Below are 20000 nucleotides of genomic sequence, written 5' to 3'. Positions count from 1 at the left end.
GACAGTGTATGCTTCATGTGTCTCCTTTCATGCCAGGATAGCCATTTGCTATAGGGAAATGAGCTATTACCTGTTTTCTTACCACCTAATGGTAAGATAGGGAGGCAGCAAGTAGCTCTCCTAGAATCACTGGTCATCTGTCCCCTACAGATCCCAGTGTAATTTACCTTGGTGTTTAAAACCAATATAAATGACACCTCCATTAACATACTGTACATCCAAGCTCTATCCGATTTTCCATGTGCCTCTCTATCAAAGAAATTACAGAAAGCCAATGAGTCCTAATTAGGGCTACCATATTTCCAGTTTCAAAGAAGAGGATACCTGTCAGGGACAGGAGGAGGGGTGCGGTAGTATGATTGGGATGGGAGGGAAGTGATATATGCTCATGCCCTGTCTCTGCTGCTCACTCCCAAGTCACAGCCCCCCCAACCCTTCTGCTGCCCCTCAAGCCTGATCCACAGTATCCCACACCCCAGACCATGCTAGTGCCCCTCACTCTCAACCCACAGCCCCCTGGCAATGCCCATTCCCTGCGCTCCGGACCCACCTGGTACCCCTCACTCACAAACCACAGCCCCCCCAGCCCTGTCACTCCCAAGCTGCAGTCCCCCGTGCCCCCAGCCCAGCCAGTGCCCCCCACTCCCAACCTAAGCTCTGCCCAAACTGCAGCTCCCTGCTCCCCTAGCCATCCTGGTGCCCCTTTCTCCTGACCCGCAGCCCCGCTCCCCCCATCCCTACAAGTGTCTCCCGGCTGCTCTGTCCCTGTGAACACAGGCACCGCGTGGCCCAGCCACACAGCTCCCTGCTGTCCCTGCCCTGCAACCTTCTCCCACTGGAAGAGCAGGTACCTTCCCTGCCCTGCAGCAGCCCAGTGCTGGGGGAAACTTTGATGCTGAGCAGAGCAAAATCCCAAATCCCAGACATTTGTTGATATTTAAAAAAACTTCCCAGACAGAAATGGGAGAACCCAATTACAGGACATGCCCAGGAAAACCTGGATGTATGGTAACCCTAGTCTTAACACTGTTATTTAACTTTCATATTGTCTTAGTGCTGAAAGGCCACAGACAGGCTTAGGCTCTATTGTTGTAGGCACCGAATAGTATGTAATAATTTATCATTCTTAAAGCCAAAAGCTTAAAAGCCTCCAACACCTACACTAACTTTTTCATACAGACACACTATTGCCAGGCCAATATTTCTCTCTCTTTTCAGATGTGCTGTTGGTTGTATAGTGTAGCAGGAATTTCTGCCTACCATGCTTGAGTTTTCAAAGCTGCTTATTCTTCTGAAAGTCATTGCACTTCACTCAGTCATTGCATTAGTTCTGTTTTCTGTCACAATCAAGTAAGTGTTCAGAGCTCTCCTTCCTCCCCCTAAGGAGCAAACCTCTTCCTTGTACCTTAGTTCAGGCTGTAATTCCTAATGAAACCAGCCCTGCTGTTAAAGGAAGAAAACTGCACAAAGTCTCTGAAATACAATAATGTCCACACGTTTGGCCCATTGCAAACACGCAGAGATGAAATTAAATCTTACAAAGAGCAATTCATCTCAAGCTCAATCATTATTGCTCTGGATGTTCTGTTAATCCTTTAGTTTACTGCGCTTGCAGGGACCCAACCTTCTAGCTGCATCCAGAAGCTGTGGGCTTGAAAACTCGAAACTGCCAGCCCAGATGGGATTAGAAATCATTGTCACGTATGAAATGTCTGGCTCTCAATGAAATTATCATTGAGGGGTAGGTTTACAAAGACACTTTCAACCTGTGTGGAAGAAGAGTAGAAAGGGGGCTGGATGCAACTGTACAGTTGAGATCAAATTCAATTACAGCTGAGAAAGCTACATTCACAGCATTTTCAATGACCTGTTTCCACCAGTGAGTGCTACACTGTTTGCCCAGAGTCTTAGGTGAGAAAATTTACTGCTTACAAGAAAAATTCCCCTAACAGTGCAGACTGAATACTATCTAGGCCAACTTTTCACCATAGTTATTCATGATAATTGGGTGCTTGTGCATGCCAATAGGTTTCTCGATGTCCAACAAGCCATTTGTTCGTCCAATAGATATACTGAAATTGTGGTAACCACTTGCACAGTTACAGCGTTTCACTTGTGTGTACAATGTTTTGGCAGAGATTACAAGCCTCCACCTTGAAAAAAACTGACATCCTATACTTTACCATGCACTTTGGCCTAGCTGACACTAGGGAAAAAAATTAATTAAGCACAACCCACAGTTTCTAAAGCAAGGGATCATTTGAAAGCCACACTTTCTCCTTAGTTTGTATAACTTTTACTTATATCTTGTGTAAAAGGACATTAGGCGGATGCAGCCACTAAAAAAGGTGAAATTACAGTACTAAATTACTATGCAAAAAAGCAGGAAGGAGTTAGTAAGTAAGCGTGAAGTTCAGCTCATTGTTCAAGTGTAGTTTTGACTCATGCTGCACTCAGGCAAAACTCTTTTTTTTACATATACAAATAGCAAGCACCCAGAGCATGCCAAAGAGGAAAAGGAAATTTTGCATATAGGGTACAAATATTTGCCATTATTAATACCAAAAGGCTATGAACTTTGTATGGAGGAATGTGCAAGTTTGTAGGTCTCAATCAAGTTACCACAGCTAACAAACACACCAGGAAAAATCTTGGACAAGAAGTTTACACCTAGACACTATAGTGATGGGCACATTAGAAATGAGCTAGATTAAATAGATGAGAGAGACAGACAAATCTTAATGTCCTCCAACGCACTCTTTTGTCTGACAGCCCGGAAAATGCCAGCATTCCCAGGATTAAATGAAAACAGAAAATTGCATTTCCACTGTAAAATATACAATGAACCTTGATATGTCAGTTTCTGTGTTAAAGCAAACCAGGGCTCAACCAAGTAGTCCCAGTGTGATCCAAGATACAATGAGAAAAACTAAACAATATCTGAGCAGCTGATCCACTGAAAGCTTTTAAGTTGCTACCCTTTTACCCCAGGATATCAGTGAAGTGATGTGACCTGTACACACTTTGACACACTAATTTTTCTTGAGCTCAGCATCACCAAAATGCTAACTGTCCATCTCTCATTGCTGTCTTGCTAACATATTTTTCTTTGTGACATCTAACTATTCTATCTTTCCAGGCCTGTCAAACAATTCCTTTTGTGTGTATCCTTTTCTTCTTTGTTCTTAAAGAGAATAAAACAGAACTATACTCGTTAGATATAAAAAAAAAATACCCCCCCCAACAAACCAACACAACCAGTTCCCTCCACAATTCTTCCAGTTTAGGTTACAAAACACTATCCTTATATATGCTCCAACGCACACAAAAACCTATTTGCATGTCTCGGCGCACTTTTAGCACAGTGTCCAAATTTTGTAATGTTATTTTTCCCGCCCCCCCGGCAACAATGTGTGTGCAAACACCAGGCAAGATCTGGCATTATAGAGTTTGCAAGCTTAGGATCAAATTCTGTTCTTGCTCACACAGGCACAGTGCAGGAATAACCCGGGTAAAGCCAATGGAGTTACTCTAGCATCACGTTGGTGTCAGCAGGAAAAGAATGTAGCCCTTTTCTGTGACAGTTTTCCTTATTCAAAATCACAATCAGGCAAACTTGTTTGTAATCCACTGCAGCTGGTGTTTCCATAATTGATAGAGATATAAAAGGCCTTTTTTGCTAAAGTTGTATTTTGGGTAGGGGGGGGTTTCTACTGGGGTGGAGTTGCACGAAAGCACCTACAAAATAGCTAGCTTTATCCTTCAGATAATGCAGCTCCCTTTCGAATCCCTGGCTTAAAGCAAGTGGTTATGAGTTTTAACAATAAAAAGGAGCTAAAAACAAACGTTTATTTTACTTGACGTAGCAAAACAGTGGATTAAAAAGTAAATCAATGCGCCATCTGAATGGTTCCTGCTGTAGCTGCAATTTCAAATGAAATAAGAATGTTATAAAAGCACTTGCATATTAGACACATTTGGAAATGTCTCCATGTAACTGTTCTTTAAGTGTTCTGTCTCTGAGTACTAACAGGTCACTGCACAGGAAATGCAAAAATATGTTACATTTTAATCAGGGTATATAAAACTCTGTCTAGAATGTTACATTGCCCTGGGGAATATAGTTAGTAGGGGAACATTTACAAAGTCCAGGTCACTCTCCCCATTACATCACTGCAAAAAAAAAAAAAAATTAAGTTAAATTATATGTGTGTCATGTATCGGAACTGTAATCCCATTCCCAGTTGAGGATGCTGGCTAAAATAAGCTTATTTCCTCTGAGAAACTCATAATCACTCCTCTGGTCTTGTGTACCTACTTTGCACATTTTACATAGTAAATTTTCATAGAGAGCAAGCCTTTCTGAGTACTAATAATGAAAGAGGATAAAGACATAAGACAACTTTTAACACACTTCCATGGCAACTACACTCCATATATCAACATCTTCATCCACTTACGCTGAGATTGCCAAAGGAAATGTATCAAGCATGAACTTCCCCAAGTAGGCCTGCTTCATACATGATAAAAAATTAAGTAACGGGTTGTAGAAGAAACATTTGCGAATGGTTAAGGAAAAATATCCTTAATCCAAACAAGTGGAAACACAGATGTACATGTCATCACAACATCTCCCTCCCAGTAAATACTTCCCCAAATGATTTACCTTTGTTTAACTGGAGTCGCAAAAATGGTAATATCTCTAATGTGTCCACAGAAACAGCAAAAGAATTGTGTTAGTTTGTGCATTTTCCAGCTGTGATGAAGATTTTACTCAAGATTTTACTTACACAAGCCACAGAAATTTGGGGGCTTCACCAGATCCTTATGAACAGGGCAAAGGCGTTCAACTCTACTTTGGCTTGTTCCATTTTTCCTTTGACTTCCAGATAAAAAGGATTCATTTTTCCAAGACGGAAGGCAGAAAAGAGGAGAGGGACGTTGATTTCCCATGACGTCATTAAAAAAACCCCCACATTTGCCAAATAATACAAAGGACTTGCTCAATGGTGACTGAAATGAACCATCGTTCCTCACGTGTAAATGGCACATTGCTCAGGCCTAAGCAGTTTGCATGCTGTGGCATGAAAAATAGATCTCAGACTAACAACCCCTTTTAATTTAAATATATCTAGTGGTTGAAACTCCTGGCATTATCCTTTCAGTTTCTCCCTTCTGCGTAACACCTTTTCAGCTCATGACTTTCCACTCCTTGCTCAAGCCTACCTGTAGTACCGCAGCTACGCTGTTCCAACTCTCTCCTCAACAGCACTACTCCAAGCTAGCTGACCTGACAACTAACATTATTCATACCAGTGATCCTATGCAACTAGATTACATATTTGCATCAAAACACCTTGTATGCTACCTGATCCTTCAGTGAAAAACCCTGGGGCTTATTCACTGCAAAGCTATAGAAGACCGTCTCTTAATAGGGAATTATGAATGCCTAATTGATGTTTCTTTATGCTCATAACCATAGCAGCAAAGAGCGCCAAAAAACCACTACTGAAGTAATCTGCACTTACACCCCTTGCAGGAAAAAGGGATATTACTGGTCCATTTAACTTTTTGAGAACGTGGCACAGAAAATTTAAAACGAGATTATCGGAAAGGTCTTCTGAATGTGGGTAGCCAGTCTCAGAAACACAGGACCTAATTCTGCAGCACATGCAGCATTTTGAGCACTGCCCCATTGACTGCAGTGTTCTCCCTCATTCACTGTACACCTGACAGTTCCTGCAAAGGACATAGCAGGGGTCCTACAGACATCAGCATCTTCTACCACACAATCCTGCTTCATTTCCTCATGCATTCCATGTTTTACACAACTTGGGGAGCCTTTCACATGTTACAATAAGCAAACTAATGAAACAGAAATGGCATCAGGTGGAACCTGTTCCTTTCCCAGGAATTACACAGGCCTCGAATCTTTAAAACCACAAAACAGAGCTGTATCATTGCAGGAGAGGGAGGAATGGGTAGGAGTCACAGGCTGTTATCCTGCAGATCAGACAAGAGATGAAGATGAGACATACATTGTTCCAGAGCTTCAAAGATATTTGATGACACTATTTTCCCTGCTTCTGGCCCCCATATCTCGTCTCCTTCCCAGTATTGCCAGCTTCCCTCCCTCAGCTTGCCCATCCCCTCTGGTCTTCATTCCTCTCCATTGCATTGAGGAATTGCATCTTCCTGTCCAAGTACCTTAAGGGGATCATTTAAAGCCCCAGATATTCAGAGGGTAGCTCTACTGTTTCCTAGCATGTCCTGGCAGGGCCTCTCCTGAATGCACTTGAGAAGGCACTTGGGGCATTCTCCCCCTCTCCCTGGGTTTCTAGTGTGTTTGAGAATAGGTACTGGGAATGCCCATGGAAAGGCTTCACCAACACAATTCCCATATGGCATGCAAGGGTAGGAATGAGTGGACAAAGTGTGCTAGAAGTGTGCCGGGACAGGGGACCTAGACGGGGTGAATTTACCTGCTCTCACTTGGGAATGCTGAGTAGCTTGCCTGGGAAGCAGGACGAAGCAATTGCAAGAAATAGCCTGCTTGGCCCATCTACAGCTTGGGCAGTGAGCTCTATGAAAGTGAAGTATTCTCAGTGCAGAGGGAGAACGCCGGCCAAGGATAAAGCACACTCAATAGAGACAGACTCTGTGGGGAATTTTGTTTCAGCTGCTAACAAACCTCTACTTATCATGTGCAAATGGCAAATTCCAGAGGCTAATAAATCACCTAAATTTGGGTGGATTTTCACGAGGACAGAAAAAGGTAACATGGTTCTCCTGCTAAATTTCAAGTCTCTGGAGCCAAGCATGGAATTACTAGAAGTTTGAAACAAAACAGTCCCATGTCTTTTTTAACCTTGGCGAAATAATGTATTTTTCCCTACATTTTTGGAAATGGCTAAACCATATTTCCTGAAGCTTTGAATTTAACCTGATTCTGACACACAGCATGGGAAATTTCAGCTCAAACAGTTGAAGTTTGGCAAAGTTATAAGCAACTGAAATAAGGACTTACGAAGGAAGGATGGGTATCCTGAGCTCTGCTGATAAACGGCGGCATCGCTACCAGCTCTTGCTATAATAATGCTACTGACATCCACACAGTGCAAAATGTTCCCTGTGTCTTCATTGTTTAGCTGCTGCACATGCCCCACACTATCCTTTTCCTTTCAATGCCATCATATAGCCCAGGTTTTACAGATTCAAAGTTGCTGCCCGTAGAGGAAAAGCAATTTTCAATCATTATACCCTTTTCCCAACTTACATGGTCTTAAAGGAACAGAAATACAATTTAATTCATCAATTGTTCTTTTCCCATGCAAGCTAAAAATATGCGAGCATATCTATCATTTCCAAAGCTGTATTTTCCCATGTATTTTTAAACTGAGAAACTAGCTCGAAGTACAGAATTCAGATCCACATCTCAAATTTAATCAATGGGAGCCCTCATGATTAAAATGAAGAATTTCAGCACCTTTGTGACCTGAGGCCTGAGTTTACGGTCTGATTTTAAAAAATCCTGACATTTAGGATGTTCAAATTTTGGATTCCTGCTTGTTACTGAGCTACACCCTAGGATAAATTTAGGATCTAAATTCCAACCTAGATTTCAAACCGCAGTATCTTTAAATATAAAATTTGGGGTCATGGATCTGTATCTTGTCGAAGCCTATTTCTAGTCATAATGTAAGTTTATTTGCAATATTAAATAGGACTTCACTGTGTCAGGTGATATTTTGTTATCTTTTGACAAGAGAAAATATTTAATATGCTCATTTTTTTCACTGCTCTGAATATTATTTTAATTGTCAAAAATAATTAAATGCTTATGAGAAAGAGACATCTGTAGACATTTTGACAATACATATTGAGATATGCTTTAAGCGAAAATCAGCATGGTTTGACTTTTATTTGCTGTACTAAATGATGATACACCTTGATCACATTTGTTCCCTATTTATGTGTACAACAGGAGGCATTCTCCAAATGATCTGCAAGGAACAAAAGGACTATCTGACAAACACAGACATGCAAGGACATGCAGGAGCAAGGATGTTGAAAGAGGAACCCTAAAAATCCATTGCTTCTTGGTGGGGCAACAGGCTGGATCCAGTCCCTTCAGTTTAAAGGAGAAAGTCACGGTAGCCAACAATTAATTTATGATGAATAATAGTAATAAATAAGCAAGAATTACTGTTATGAGGTTCATATCCAAGGACCTTGGGCCACTTAATAATATATAGGTCTATCAATCATCAAAGACAGACAAGGTCTTCCTAACCAAATGAACACCTAACCTGGCATACTGAGGCTGAAAGCCTACCTTTAGAAACAGAGGCAAACATTGAGCTTCATTTGAAAAGACTTCATTGCAGAGCTCTGGTGTGCAGAGGATCCTTCCAAATTCTGAGATTCGTAGTAAAGAAAACCCTACTTGATGATATTACATGGAGTGAGTAAGTGCTGATCCCAGGTGCTGCTAAAGTAGACTAGGGAATAGGTGGAGTAGAAAGGCCTGGTCTCTCAGGTGCAGAAGACTGGATCTACATTACCTAAGCTTTATCTTGAGCTCTTATTAATATAATGGCTGACTCCACCATCCCTTGAAGGAAGATAAAGGTAAACCACCCCCAGTGAACCTTTTGGCTATTACTTGCATCTACATTTCTCCTAAAGCCAAGAAGATATTTCAAACATGTAGACAAATACGTCTGTGATGCACAGCTTGCAATTTCCACTATGAGGAAATATTCACTTGGCGTGCTCACTGCTTTTGAAAATCAACAGATTTTCATTAGATGCCCAATAAGGATTGATAGGCCTAACTTTAGGGACCCCTTTTTGGAAATCCCGGCCTCCTTAGTGCCTCTGATCTCAAACCAAAGGGTAGCATGTGCATTCTGTCACATTATAGGTATACTAGGTTCTCACATCTTCCAGGGCAACTGTATTTCAGAAACATGTAGCCAGATCCCTGTTTCTGAACAAAGTGCATTTAACACAGGGCACAAGAGAAAGGTATCTTTAGGCTAATTTTCTGACCCGGAAACTTGCCGCTCACCACAATTGCTCTGGGATAACTTAAAGAAGTCTAAAGACTGCTCTACATTATGCTGCCTAGAATGGTCTCCTATGAACTCCCCTACTGGGGAATAAGTGTCATGCGGTGCAGCCACGCTCCCTCCCACTCTCAATTATGCCTCAACAGGGCTGGCGTTACGGGAGGGATTATGTGGGTGACCACCCCGGGTACCGTCGTCAGGGGGCACCACACACATGCACACGTACACATACCACACACATGCATGCAGATACATGCAGTCCCCCACCCCGCCCTACCTCTACCCCATGCAGGAGGAGCAGTGTCCAGCCCACTCCACCCATCACCTCCAGCTGGTGCTCAGGAGGATGCTGGCCTAACTCAAGCAGGCAGAGTGGTGCCTGCTCTGGCCTGCCCACCTGGCTCCTGCACAGCAGCAGTGGTACTTGCTCACGGGGAAGCAAGTCTCCCGATCCAGAGCAGCAGCTGCCCCAGGGGCTTTATTTCTGAAACTTCCTAAAACTGCTACATACTTCAACTCAAAGAAAGGGCCCCAAAATACACATTCACACCATTTTCCCTAAGGCCTGCCCACCTGCCTCAGACCCACTTGGGAAAGCCTTCTTTAATGGAGGTTGCGGGGAATAAGTGAGCCATTGGCTCTTCTTTCCATGCCTCCTAGGAAGAATTCCCCCCAAATCCAATCAGGACACTCCTCACTTTTTATGCTTTAGCAGAGTGGTGCCAGGATCTTGCCTATAGTCTCTGCTTTGAGGGAAGCATAATAAAAATCACAATATAATATACAATATAAATATAGTTGAGAAAACAGTCAGGCACCACAGTGGCAATAGGGGCAGGGAGCAAAAACCAGAGCATCAGATCAGGCAGGGAACACGGGGCTGGAAGCAGGAGACAGAGCAGCAGCTTGGTCTTGGAGCACAGGGCAGGGAGCAGAAAGCTGAAGAGCAGATCAGGTACGGGAAAGGGATCAGAGTGGTACTTGGGGAGGGCGTGGAGCAAATTTATGGCATGCCTACCAAACAGGCTGCCCCCCCACTGATCAGGGCAAGGAACTGGTGGCCAGGCAGTTGAGATCTTTTCCATCTGAGGACTTGCAGCATGACCTTAAGCAAGTCGGCTCACGGATCTGTGCGTCAATTTGACCATCTGTAAAATGGGGAAGAGACAGGTCTGCTTCTCCCTGTGGTTGTTCTGAGCACAACATGACACTCGTGAAACCCCTGTACGAAGGGTCCTCCCTAAGTGAAAGGAAAGTCTCCGCCGCTTCCTTCTGAAGCTTGCTTTCCCCGTGCATGTCTGTGGTAACCAATGTGTGGTAACCTGAAGCTAATCAAAAGCTCTATATGCCTTTTACTTTTTTAACACTAATGCTACAGCTGATCAATATCACTGCTGAGCTTCTTTTGCTTTTCACATATGAATTTAATGCTACTTGCACTGCATTTCTGAACGCTCTGACAGATGAAAAATACACTGAAAAATAAAATCACATTTTCATAGACCAATATTCCAGCTAAATAAGAAGGAGGCTTTTCTCTGAAAGGCATCTGTTTTTGTTTCTCCTTTACAAAAATTTCATCACACAAAGATCCAGCTCTTTGCTGTGAAGTCCATTCACACCGTAGGGTGTAAATGAGATGATCCTGCATGCACAAAGGAAATTACAGGTCTGATGAATTGTGACGGTGATTCCCAGTGTAATTTACGCAGAATTATTTACATATGGGAGACACACTCAGAGCAAAATCTTTTCTTTCCCCAGCAGAGCAACTTCCCTTTGAATAGAGGGTCAGTGATATAAATGGGCTTGCAGGCTGCACATTCTGATACACTGAAACAATTCCAGACTTTCATTCCAGTGCACTGTAAATGGAGCTGCACTAAGACCCGCCTTTGCTGTCAGTGGATTCCAATGAATATAATTATTTTCATTAAAAACAAGAACTGCACAAACTTCCGTTTTTAATGGAAACTGTGCACTGATTGTGGTATCGGACTAAATATCACTTTAGGACAGATGCGCTGGGAATACTTGATTGCCTTTTTTAAAGTTATGAAAACAATATTATATGAGAGTTTTCAACAATTTAAGATCAGTGGGTCTTAATTGTATATTAACAGCGAGACTTAAAAAATGACCCCAAAGCACTCCTATTATACTATACCGGAACTCAAGGCCTTGTGGGAAATTGGGCATTTTCTCTTTTACATACATAAAAACAAGTACAACAGGCTTTTCAATTAAATGAGTCTTTTGAGAGAGTTGCAGGACGAGCCAGAAAGCCCCTTAAAACCTTATTGCTTCTCATATTTGCCAAGTGGGGATGTATATTAAAAATGACCTGTTCTTTCCAGTACAATGCTTATACCCATAAAGGTTTTTTTCTTCTAATTTGACCTAGCTATTTTAAGGGTTTGCTTGTTTTATTTCCCCTCCCATATGTTTAGTAGCTTTACTTTTCTGCAGCACTCTAAAGCAAAGGATGCTTACCACGGTCCCTTCTGCATCAGGAATAACTTTATTAAGGTTCAGTATCACTCAATATTAGCAGTTTACTGAGAATATGGAGAGAATAAAAATGCTCATATAGAGAAGAATAAGATAGCGCTATAATAGATCCAAGGCACACAGATGAAAGAAAGAAGACAGCATCTCATTTACATCAATACAATAAAAATACAGTGTTAATGTTGCAAGTTATAGCCAAGAATTTGTATCAGTAAAGTTGAACCCCATTGTGTGAATACTTATATACGTCTCAAAAGGGAGGCTATACTCTGCATATACATCCTTCAAGTGTGTAGGGTTTAAAGAACAGCTCCTGCTATTCACTTTCTGGATTTACTAACCCTGAATGCTCTAAAAGTATAAATCACGCCATCAAAAAATCATGAGGCTACTTAAAATTCTTGACATTTTTAAAAAGCTGATTTTGAGGCAACTGTTATTTGACTTTAGGTGTTCTCGGGCTTCTGTACTAGGGTGTTAAAAAGTAATTTATTTATTTTGATACAAAACCAGCGATGTTTACATAATCAGTCGCCTTAATGGGAGGTTTTAAAGGAAATACTGAAAAATCGCAAGATTTTCCATGAAAACATGAACATTTCCAACACTTTTGGAGTTTAAAACTATGCTTAAATTGAACTGGCTAGGTTATTTAAAACTACCACAACAGCTAGGATTACAAGCTCACACTGGTAAAAATTTCCCATCCACATTTCAGGTAGATGAATATCCCTTTCTCCTTCTTCTTCTCCTGTGCGTGCATGCATATGTAAGACCTGAAAGAGGATTTATTCCCCATAAACTCAGCATTTTTCCATTTTGCAGAGAAATTTTACCAGTACCTAGGACCACTGCATGCTGTACCTTATAAATTATGCCTTTTTTAGTCTGTTCCTGTCATTTGGGAGCCGTTGGTATGATTCTTCTTCCCCCAGAATACATAGGGAAAAAGAATCATTTCTTCATGAGAAACAAAGAATCACTTCATTTTTCTAAACTAACCATTTAATGCAGCCCTGAGATCATAAGATCAGTTTTTCCACTTCTTTTCTCCTGAAAAAACCCAAAAGGCAATGAATGAAAAATCGGCAATAGGTAAAAAAGGGACATGTAAATCTAATGGGAAACAGTGTGCTTTTATGACGTGTTTTCTTTCAAACTCTCAAAAATACACTGCTCCCCGTCTGTTTTTGGAAACCAAGGTATTTCTGAGTTGCAAAAGACGTTATTATAATGTGGTTAAAAATGACGAGACGCCAAGATCCAATAGCCTCCAGTCAGGGGTCACCTTAATGGGAAATAAGTGATTTCTATGGCTAAAACTAAAGGGAACGTATAGGTCCCTGATTTGCAAAATATTTTGCTTACATTTCTTTGCGACCCACTGTTGGAACTCAGCTTGGCTTAGCACATTATGAAGAGAGCTCTTTAAAAGGACTAGATCACTTATTTATGCCAAAAAATGTGTTAAATAATGAATAAAAAACAACGAAAAATATTCTAAAGGAAAGTTAGCAAGAAGAGTAGAATATAAAGTTATAGAAAAACTTTATAAAACAGTCACATTGGACCATCAGAAACATAAGCAAATAGCCAGGACTATTTCCTAGACTCCATAAGGAACTAATGGCAGAATATCAGCTGTAACTGGGAGAGCAAACCAAACCAGTTTTGAGTCATACTGTTTTATTTTTCAGCTAAAAGGTCCTGTCTTCTAGCCATTACACAGCCATGTTGCCCATTAAAGCACCATGCTGGGCAAGAGTTCCCACACTGGGTCCACGTTCAGGTAAACTATTGTAATTAAATAGGTAATGAAAAATCACCACTCTCCCATGAATGAAACTTAAGACTTCAACTGTGAGCGTAATGTGTTTCCAATAGACTCCTACACCAGACTGGGAGACAGATGAAAATGTCTTACTGCTGGCGTGAGCACTCTCTGGAGGTAAAACTTTACAAACATCTTTAATTTTGAGAAGAAGCAGGGGGAAAACAAATGACTATTTTAATAAGAAGGCCGATGAGATCCTCTTTTTAAGGGAGTTAGGCTTAATGTGGCACCCATATGTCTCAATCCAAAAGGCATTAAAAAACAGAGTATTTGAATCATTTTACGCTGCATCTACTAATAATATGTCATCCCTTAGCAGAACCAGGCTGCATTTTTCCCCCCACTAGCTGACACGATATTTTTTTACATTTGAGCTCCTAAGATCTGCACAATAGCTTAACACAATAAGTGTTTAGCCTCTGGTTCCAACTGTAATTGATAGAGTACAGTCCCATTCCCTCCGCTGCTGCTAAGTTGAGAACTGAAGCCAGAGCGACTGACAGCCTTTTTTCAGGGGTCTGGAGTTGCTCTTTAAAATGATGTCCTCATTGGGATATGAAGTAAAACAAGGGGAGAGAATCACTGTTACCCTGTGATAGTGAGCCATCATATGCGGGGAACCCCAGGGACTTGATCCAGGAAAACAGTTATTTGAAATAGGTGCTACTAATGGGAGACCAAATGAAAGCGAAAAGCCATGGAGGGAAATAGCAAAATCCTGCTGATTTTGAAGTGGGCTTGAAATAAAAGACAGGGTGGAGTAGAATCAGTTGTACAAAAAGATTTCTTAACATAAACAAGCGTTTAAAATGACACCCCCCCCCAAAAAAAAAAAATGAAGAAAGAAATGGCTATAACTTGCTGATGGAAGCATTCTCTCTATTACAATTACAGTGTCTGAACTTGTCAATCCAAAGCTTTCTGTGGAAGGCTAACATACCGTGGCCTGATTTGGCAGATCAAAAATGAAATCAATAAATAACTAAATGAAATGCATTTTTTGAGTTGTCCCATTCAGTCCTGGAGGAGGAAACCACAAATTTGCTTAAATCCAAAATGAATTTCATGTGGCGGCTCATTTGGTAGCTCGTTAGCTGGGAAACTACCTATTTTGGATTCTGTTTAATTTATCCGAATGGCAAAGTCTGCTCTTGTTTGCAAACACCTTTGCTTTTTTGTTATCTGTCAGGGTTGTGATGTGCAGAGTAACTGAAGGGTTCTGAGGCATGAGATATTTAGATGTTTTTGATGTGCACTTGCTTTTCTGGAGGATGTTAAAACAAAGCGACGCTGCCATTTCTACAGTCCCATTTAGTCCCGTTTGCTTGGAACCTGCTTCTGTTATCCACTTAAAAAGCATAAATATAATGGGGAATAAAACCAAACCCCAGAACCCTTTTGGTGGTGGTTATTATTTGTACATATCGCTGCCTTTCATCAAGGCTTCATACATACCAGATTTAACAGGTCATCTAGTCTAAACCCCCTGAAGATTCCAGGGTTTCCCCTGTTGAGTGTGTTTCTGTTTAAATAACCTATGCTATTAAGGTGCAAATTGCAACTTTTAAGTAATGATTGCTAACTGTCTTCTGTTTACTGCCACGCAAGGACTTTCACAAAAACAAAATCTGCATTATTCATCTCCAGCTCCAATAAACAAAATAGATGTGGCTGATAGCTGTTTCTGCTGTACTTCTCAAGAGCTTTGGTTCTCAGGCAGCCTATCAGAGCCAGCAAAGGCAGGCAAAAAGAAATACAAAATCGCAGCACAAAAAAGGCGTTAAGTCCAGGTATTCTTCTTCACTAGCTTTAAGTAGTGAACTAGCAATTCATGAGCACAAAATAAAATATGCACATTTAAACAAGCTGCAGGAGGGAAAGCAGAGTTTACTCCAGTGCAGTTGTGTTTGAAAGCTATTTCATATGCCTAAGAATCAAAACTGAATCAAAATAGCTCTCACTATTTTGCTCCCACTCCTTTCCCTCCCCTTGTATATTGTCATTGGTGCAGAACAGTTACAAGGGTTCTGCCTCAGAAGTGGCTGCATTTCATTGACTGGTGAAGTAGTTTCAGGGACCTGATTCTCTACTTCCAGGAGTACACATTACGACCAGTGCATCTCCACTGACACCAGGAGAGTTATTCCTGATTTATACACGTGCCAGAGAAAGCTTGGCCCACCATTTGAAGTATCTTTTGGGATCCATTCGGATGAGAGAGACAATGAAAAAGTTACATTTTATTGTCAATAGAAGTATGGTATTACATCAGGAAGACGTATAAAGAGGGCTAAACATCTGCTTTAAGAATCGGGTTGTTAAAAACCAAGCTATGAAAAAAAGTGGTATCTATAGAAAGATCAAAATGTTTTTGAGAGAGTTCTCCCGCTGGCATGAAATGAAGAATATTTAAAAATAAAATCCGAGACCAAAATCCCCATCATCGAGCATAAATAGCATCCCATTTATTCAATTACAATACCTTGTTTCATTCCAACAGTCTGTAATATATTTCTTAGGAACACAGGGCTTAAAATTAATAATAGAAAAGGACAAAATTGCCATGTATATTTCTCTAGATAGATTTTCATCTAGCAGCAGGACTTCACTTCTGATTCACTTGCTTGTTCTCTCTAACCTTTACATTATTCATTAATCAAACTAGAAACCTGCTTTCAAAGTCAGTGCATGGTAGTAATTATTTACAGTTGTGCATAGTATTTAATTTTAAGCAATGACAAAAGCAGGCATGTCCAGAATCATAAGCCTTATCATTTTTCTTCCCTTGGAGGTTAACCACCTAAGGAAGCCAAAAATTGCAAACTTTTCTTTAACATCACTACTGCCACCAAGACAAAATGCAGTGCAACCCATGCCTTTGAACTTGTGGAAGTTAAAGAAAAAAGTGGAAATTAAAAAATAGCTCTTTTATTAAATCCCTCGCATAAAAGGGAGAATGGGCATCCTCCTTGATGAACAATTCAATTTTTGTTGCACAGTCTGTCTATTCTCACTTTGACAGATTTTTTTTTGGAGTACAAAACAGAACCTCAATAATACACATGAAAATGAAAGTCAGTTTTGAAAACTATATACAACAGACACTTATGCTCTTTGAAACCCCGCACACAAACACGCAAGTTCAAAGCAGAAGAACTACTGTAAATAGATAAACCTGCTTTAAATTGGCTGGGCAGGATGAAACTGGACTGCATTTAAATAGCCAGTATTTTGCACACCTGAAACAACATTGATCTGAGGACAAATATAATCAAAGAAATTCAACTCTGAGGACCAGGGCACTTTTTTTTGGTCATCAGACATGTTCTTGTTATTCTGGTAATTAAAATTACTGCCCAGTTGTTACGAATCTTGACAAGAATTAAGAAAGGGAGTTTTCAGGATAACAGAAATCTTCCTGGCTCAACGGAGAGCTGGGTAAACAACAATATGGACTTTGTCTATAATAACTGACTTACTCCAAAGCTTCTGCTTCCATAAACTAACAAAGGTGGCTTACGCCTCCCAAATGCTAGTACACACCTTCTAATCTGAAATTCTACTTGGAAACCAAAATGAAATGAAGACTCACACCGCTAACAGAAAGAAAAAAGGAAAGCAATAGTAACACTGTCACTGAGAGCATCAGGATATGTGGAACACATAGCTATTTATCAGACAAGTTGAAAATGTTAATGCCTTGTTCAGCGATAGCCTCTTTCTTTGTGAATAAAACAATAATAATAACTCAACCCAGGGCTCTTCTGCTAGAGGTGTTCCTATATTAACTGTCCTTTAGAGTTAAAAGGGATCTCTCGTTGCCAGTAGACATACTGACAGCTTACAGAGGTGCACTGGGCAGGTCCCAGAAGACTTTCCTTGCATTTTTTTGCCCCAAATCTACATAAATAAAACAATAGGTAAAATCTGTAATAAGTTTATAAGAGTTCTCCAGGCCCCAGATTTCCAGAATTACTATTTACCTCTGAATAAGCCCTAAGTATGACTTTCCAAAGTTCATTCAACTATGTCACTAAACTTGCCCATACATTTTGGCTTAGGTGTTGCAATATACCTAAGGATATTCAAAGGCAGGGGAGGCCTGGGGGGGCGAAAGAGAGAATGAATGAATTAGCTGATGAGCCCTAAACAGCATAGCTTTTCTTTAAGGTACTAATCTATCTAGGACACAAAGGAAAAAAAGAAGAAGAAGAAGGGGGGAAAAAACCACCCACATTAAAAGCCAAACAAGATAATAATTGTGCCTGCCTGGCTAAGAGAATCTAGAGGGCAAGCCTTACGTCATTGGCACTTGGGTTACCATGGTGAGTGATTTATTGATATATATCAAGAATGAATAGATCAAAGGCAGCAAGATGACAGGTGATCAATCAAATGTCAAATCAAAGCTGGCAATCAACTGGAAAGCTGATTTTTCAGTGGGTGGGTCTGGCAGAAGAAAAATGAACTTCCATATTGCACTTCCCAGAAACAAAACCCCACCACACTATTAGAAAAATATAAAGCAATTACGCAGCCCAAAAGAAAACTCTTTGAAAAGGTTTGCTATACAGGCCCATTCATCTCTTTCTTTTCTTTGCCAAAAAGAAAAAAAAAAAATCCCAAATAACAAAGCACTTCCAAAGTTGCCAACTATTTTCCTCTTTAAAAAATAATTGCAAAACCAACTTGGCACTGGCACACGTAGAAACTCGGGTGCAAAACAAAAGAGGATTTTTGATTTGAAAATGGTCATTGTCTCCTAACAGCCAGAACGTTTCATTTGATTTCCTGTTGCAATTTTACCACGGATGATCAAAGGCTGAACTTCCCCACCGCCTTCATCAATCGAGACCGTCCCCGTGCGAGCTCAAGCACACACCAGACACACACACGTCCAGAATCGCACCAGAAACAGGGCTGTAGTGAAAGAGTGAAAAAATCCCGACCCACTGAGTGGAACATGCTCTTCAAACACAAAACCACCGTCCAAAAAAGGAAAGAGAGAAAGAAAAGAAATGTAGCCGGGGAAGCAATGGAAGAGCGATCAAAGGGCTCCGGCACAGGGGTGGGGGAGAAGGGAAGTGGAGTGGAAGAAAGTTGGGGGAAAAAGTTTAACAAGGGAAGGATTAGAGCTCCGGAGCAGGGGGTGCAGAGGGCAGAAAGAGCCTGTGCAAAAGGGACGGGGATCGGGCCAGATCTTCCTCTTCATCAGGCGGGGATCCGAGGCAGTGTTGCCTCCACCGGGAGGCAGAGGAGAAAGGGAAGGGGGGGGGGGGGCAAATAAAGACCCAGTGCAGCAAAAACAAAAAAGCCCCGGTGCCCCCACATCACGATGAGGACGAGGGGGAAGGAGGGGAAGGGACAGAGCCGGGGCGAGGGGATGGCTTCTCCTTACCTGCAGCCCGCTTGGGTGCTTGTTGTTTCCTCCTTGGCATCGCTCTACTTTCTCCACTCGCACTTCTGTCCCCAGGTCCGCGACCCTCGGAAGCGCGTGAGTCTCGTGCCTGTCTCGGCTGCCTCCGCTCCCCTTCCCGGCCGAGTCTCCCCCCGCCCCCCCGCACTTCACTGAGAGGAACCTGTTTGGGTTGGGGGTTGGTTGGGGGGGTTTATTTTATTTTAGAGCTCTAGGTCGGCTAGGATTTTTTTTTTAACTGTTGCAACACTTGCTTTGCTTCAAACATCCGAGATCAGGAGCAAAAAGAAAGGAGCCCACAGTGCCAGGAATAAAGCAAGAACAACATAGATGGGGGGTGGGGGGGGGGATCAAAATAATAATAAAAAAATTAAGCAGCTCTGCAAAGCTTGTGGGGCTGGCTGCTTCCTCCCTTTCCTCTCCTCTCCTCCTCCTCCTTCCTCGCAGATCTGTGTGGCGGGGTGTGTGTGTGTGTGTGTGTGTGTGTGCGTGCGTGCGGGTGCGTGTGCGTGTGCGCAGCGAGCTGCAGGTTTGTTGCTGTCAGATGCCAGGCTGTGAGTGATATGGGAGAGGACAGAGAGGCTTTGGATGGGAGGAAATCTGGTATTCACACACACACAGGCACGCGCGCGCACGCACACGCACACACACACACACGCACACACACACACACACACACAGGCAGGGCGAGGCGATGCCAGCAAACATCGATCCACTGAGCAAACTGCACATTAACAAACTCCTCCTCCGCGACCTGATGACAGGAGGAAATTTACTCCGAGCAGACGGCGCATTAAAGAGACAGCCCCGGGCGCGCCGGCCGGAGTTTGCCGCCGGCCCCGGCCCCGGCCCCCGCTTCCCAACTTTTAAGGAAGGAGCAAACCGAGGAAGTGCTCTCCAGAGGTACAAAGGCTTTGGCTTCCACCTTCCTCTGTGCCTACCCTGGCCAGAACCAAGGAGTCCAGGTGCTTTGGGGTATATCTTTCATTAGACCAGCTCCAGTTTGGTCCAGTAGACCAAGTTGAGTTGGTCTAATACAAGATATACCCCATTTCCCCAAAGACCCCCCCTTTACTCAAATGTGAGTTGGTCAAATAAAAGATACCCCATTTCCCCAAAGACCCCCCCTTTACTCAAATGTGAGTTGGTCAAATAAAAGATACCC

The 20000-nt window shown here is 41.9% G+C and overlaps 1 protein-coding gene across 1 annotated transcript in view; it reads right to left on the bottom strand.

Moving 5' to 3' along the window:
* Nucleotides 1-18986, bottom strand: part of TSHZ2 (teashirt zinc finger homeobox 2) — a 173342-nt gene extending 154356 nt beyond the window's left edge. Inside the window, exon 1 of the mRNA XM_019548147.1 lies at nucleotides 18818-18986. Within this exon, the coding sequence (XP_019403692.1) occupies nucleotides 18818-18857 (40 nt within the window). The 5' untranslated portion in view covers nucleotides 18858-18986. The remainder of the gene's footprint in view (nucleotides 1-18817) is intronic.
* Nucleotides 18987-20000: the final 1014 nt, after the last annotated feature.

This window comes from Crocodylus porosus, unplaced genomic scaffold, assembly GCF_001723895.1.
Source record: "Crocodylus porosus isolate Cpor-Errol unplaced genomic scaffold, CroPor_comp1, whole genome shotgun sequence".
NCBI lineage: Eukaryota > Metazoa > Chordata > Crocodylia > Crocodylidae > Crocodylus > Crocodylus porosus.
Note: the sequence above shows the minus strand (reverse complement) of the source record. Positions and strands in the feature narration are given on the sequence as shown.